The sequence below is a fragment of the Arabidopsis lyrata genome, assembly GCF_000004255.2.
Source record: "Arabidopsis lyrata subsp. lyrata unplaced genomic scaffold ARALYscaffold_1, whole genome shotgun sequence".
NCBI classification, from domain to species: Eukaryota; Viridiplantae; Streptophyta; class Magnoliopsida; order Brassicales; family Brassicaceae; genus Arabidopsis; species Arabidopsis lyrata.
In genome coordinates, this window is record NW_003302555.1 from 13,945,830 (window position 1) to 13,949,738 (window position 3,909).

A 3,909-nucleotide genomic window follows, 5' to 3' on the forward strand; every position below is an offset into this window, starting at 1 on the left:
AGAAAATCCTAATTTTGCCACTGCCAAAACAAACATACAGGATATTTGCACGTTGCAACATTCAAATATTTTGGAAACGTTTAAGCTCAAATTGTATATTATGAACTGGGCTAAGCTTAGACCGCATAACATTTAAATAATTGGGCCTATGGGCCATTCAAACTCATGAAAATAGTCAAATACATTAAAAAAACGAAACAGCGTCGTTTCACATAGCTGAGTAGTTGAAAAATAAAATTCAACAAATTAGTAAAATTCCAAGAAGTTATCGAAGAAACGTTCAAGCTGTGACAGAGAATCTCGGTCGTCTTCGTTTGTCTCCGACGAGCTCTCTTTCTTCTCCGATTAGATCCCGTGAGAAGAACTCAAAGACTCTAGGGTTTTCTCTGGGATTCCATTGACTGTTTTGGATAATCGTAAGAAAGTAATCGATGATACTATTGCAGTCACATTCAAGGTTTCTTCTTCAAACGCTATTGACGCGAGCTCAAAAGTAAGTGACTTTCAAATTCTTAATTAGGTTACTCTCTGTTTTTAGTCTTACCTAAAAGACCCATTTGTTGGTTTGGTCGATTTGATTTTGATTTGTGTAGAAATCTGAAACATTTTCTAAGAACTGGGTTTTGTAGAATGGAACCAAAGTTCAAAACTTTGTTTGGTTTTGTTTTTGTTTTTGTTCAGTCTTGATAAAGCAGTGGAGCTAGATTATCAATGGATTGAATTTGATGATGTTCGTTACCATGTTCAGGTGAATTTTTATATCAGACATTTGACCTATGAGATCCGTATGATCTTGTTTAATGTTGTGAGATTATATGAACTTGTTTGATAGGTGACAATGAAGAATCCAAATCTGTTGTTGCTTTCGGTTTCGTTACCGAATCCACCACCTGAAGCAATGTCCTTTGATGGACTTCCTTTGGGAGCTATAGAAGCTATTAAAACCACTTATGGGACGGGTTTTCAAATACTTGATCCTCCAAGAGATGGTTTTAGTTTAACCCTGAAGCTCAATTTCTCTAAAGTTCGTCCTGATGAAGGTTTTAAATGAGTCTCTTTTCTCTAATCGATAAAAGATGATCGAATGATTCTACTTGAATTGCTTTGGATGTTGATTTTGTTCTCTCATGGAATGTATCTATGTTTTGGCAGAGTTATTAACGAAGCTAGCTTCCATTAGAGAAGTTGTGATGGGTGCGCCGTTAAAAATCATTTTCAAGCATTTAGCTTCAAGAACGGTTGCTCCTGAGTTGGATAGGCTTGTAGCAATTATGCATAGACCTAACGAGACATTTTTCCTCGTGCCTCAGGTATATATACTCTATAGGTCTTTCATATGTAGCCATTGAAGTAGAATTTTTGTGATTAGTTTGAGTTTAGAGTGATAGAGAACTTAACTGTGTATCACAGGCGGATAAAGTCACCGTGGCATTTCCTATGAGATTTAAAGACTCCGTAGACACAATTCTAGCGACTTCTTTCTTAAAGGTGACAAAATGATCAAAGCTAAAATGTTCATACAGGTTTTGAGTTCTGTTGTTACTGAAAATGTGGATCTTATATATAGGAATTTGTAGAGGCGAGGCGTGCTGCTGCACTTAATACTGCTCCTTCTTGTTCGTGGTCTCCAACCGCACCGCAGGAATTAGAAGGAGCTCCTAAAGAAACACTATCCGCTAATGCCGGTTTTGTAACTTTTGGTATGATCTCTATAAAAAATATTCTGTTTGATCTTAATTTGCATTGGTAGTACCAACCTGAAAGAAACTAACTTTGAGATTATCGATATATCGCAGTCATTTTTCCTCGGCATGTGGAAGGGAAAAAGCTTGATCGTACTGTCTGGAATTTATCGACCTTTCATGCTTATGTTAGTTACCATGTCAAGGTTAATCTACTTACATATTCACTAAATACCAAAACTTAGTCTCTTTATCTCACTATGAATTTGTGAATCTGAGATTTTGTTTGTTGTTGTTATATCACAGTTCTCAGAGGGATTTATGCACACGAGGATGCGGCGTCGCGTGGAATCTATGATTCAGGTAAAACACCAAACTCGTTACATTCTATTCAACTGCTTAAACGGTTTCATTACATTCGACTTGGATATGCGTTCTTTTAGCTAACAAAATCGTGTTGTCTCAGGCTCTGGATCAAGCTAAGCCATTGGAGAAAACAAGATCAATGAACAACAAGTCATTTAAACGGCTAGTAAGTTGCGAAACAAAAAGATTTCAACAGACTTTTTCTTTCTTTGTTTGCATTATTTTTGAGCTTTGTGTCTTCACCTTCATCACAGGGACTCAACGAAGCCAATCACACCAACTCGAAGTAGTTTGATTTCTCACAAAGCAATTTTGTAAAAACTTGTGAGTAGCTGAGACATGTTTTTTATACTGGATTCGATCTCTGTGAGATTTATTTTTAGTACAATTCTTTCAGATATTTCTATACATCTGATCCTGCGAAATATTTGAACAAATGTATAATGTGAAAATTGTAAGAAATTCACCTTGATATGGACTGTGTCTGGTCTTATAATCTAAACATAAGTGTTTCAACAGAAAATAAAGAACATGAAAGAGAACAAACGTTCAAATTACCTTTATACACAGATTTATCAAAGATTTGGATATTGAGTAATCTGGTAAGGTATAAGATTCATAAGAAGATTCAAAGGTCGATTGAATTAACGATTCCTTTGTAGTATATACACTTTTGATGCCCATAAATCTTGACTGGGCATGTTTTGTTAGGTTCCATCAAAAACCATATCTTATCTTGTTTTATGTATACTAAAAAAAAAAAAGACGAAAAATGGCTTCGCCCGGGTTCGAACCGGAGACCTTCAGTGTGTTAGACTGACGTGATAACCAACTACACCACGAAACCTTCTTGCTTAATTGGTGTCGCTTTGGTTTATTGTATTTGGTTTTTCTTTGATCACCTTCACTTCTTCGCAAACCATGTTATAATCTCTCATTAGCGCTAAGAACTAGTATATAGTTTCGAGAATGGATAAAGAATCTGGAACTTATATTTGATAAATGATGTCTTATGCTTTCCGTTAAAGAAATTTTGTCTGATTATTTTTGGATATGAAGTATTTCACCTAAATCTATTTAACACTAGACCAAATAACGTGCTATAATATCGATTTGATAACATACTATTTATATAGTACGGTAGATTAAGATATACCATATAACATACAAACTGTGATAAAACTTTAATGAAATCAGAACAAGAACACTAGATTTCTTTTGTCAAATTTCTAGCATTTATCTTATGTTTGGTTTTATTCAGATAAAAACTATAAGAGTAATTAGAACTAAAAATTCTACAAACATGGAAGCAAATTACATAAAAAATAAACAAAGAAAGCACGAAATAATTTGTTTTTAGAAATATGAAAGTAGAGTAGCATGATTCTAGTGGACGGAGACAAACGCGTTCTCTCTTCTCTCCCAAAAATCAGATCTAACGTTTTAGTAACATATCGTCATTTTGTCCCTTTAGTATTCAGGGGTTTTCGCTGGTGCCGTGAGGAGACCTCCTATGTTCTCTATTTCAATGGTGGAGTGTTCAGTTATTTGCGGTTCGGCAGCTTGCTCGACGTGCCATAGCTCATGTCCTCGACGATTCCTCTTTCTAGATGGCCTCTCTTCCTCCTGTTAGCTCGAGGACGGCTATCAGATTTGAGAGATTCATTCACGCTGGTCGCGGAGATTGTTTGATTCAATGTCTGGTTGGTCGGTTCTAGTAGTGGTGAAAAATAGCATCGATTTTGGGTCGATGTTGGTTTCAATGCCTCGCTCTTCGCCTCTTCCTCTTTTTCAAATATCAGATCCAGGTAGAGTGATGGTTTTCTTGTTCTTTTATCTCCCATTGCTCGTGCGACTGATC

The 3,909-nt window shown here is 35.9% G+C and overlaps 1 protein-coding gene and 1 non-coding gene across 2 annotated transcripts; one reads left to right on the top strand and one right to left on the bottom strand.

The window, feature by feature from the left end:
• The first annotated feature begins 236 nt into the window (after positions 1 to 236).
• LOC9326969 (actin-related protein 2/3 complex subunit 2A) lies at positions 237 to 2,571 on the top strand. The gene is made up of 10 exons (XM_021014977.1): positions 237 to 493; positions 682 to 748; positions 833 to 1,040; positions 1,153 to 1,310; positions 1,411 to 1,488; positions 1,568 to 1,700; positions 1,797 to 1,888; positions 1,989 to 2,045; positions 2,149 to 2,214; positions 2,303 to 2,571. The coding sequence occupies exons 1-10, from the start codon at positions 432 to 434 to the stop codon at positions 2,336 to 2,338; spliced, it is 957 nt and encodes a 318-aa protein (XP_020870636.1). The 5' UTR covers positions 237 to 431; the 3' UTR covers positions 2,339 to 2,571.
• A 250-nt stretch (positions 2,572 to 2,821) lies between these two features.
• TRNAV-AAC lies at positions 2,822 to 2,895 on the bottom strand. The gene has a single exon. It is a non-coding gene; the product is annotated as a tRNA-Val (tRNA).
• Between the last annotated feature and the right edge of the window lie 1,014 nt (positions 2,896 to 3,909).

Coding starts and splice junctions, on each gene's coding strand:
- LOC9326969 (XM_021014977.1), top strand. CDS start 432: ATGATACTATTGCAGTCACATTCAAGGTTTCTTCTTCAAACGCTATTG. Junction 494..681: donor CTATTGACGCGAGCTCAAAA/GTAAGTGACTTT, acceptor GTTTTTGTTCAG/TCTTGATAAAGCAGTGGAGC. Junction 749..832: donor ATGTTCGTTACCATGTTCAG/GTGAATTTTTAT, acceptor CTTGTTTGATAG/GTGACAATGAAGAATCCAAA.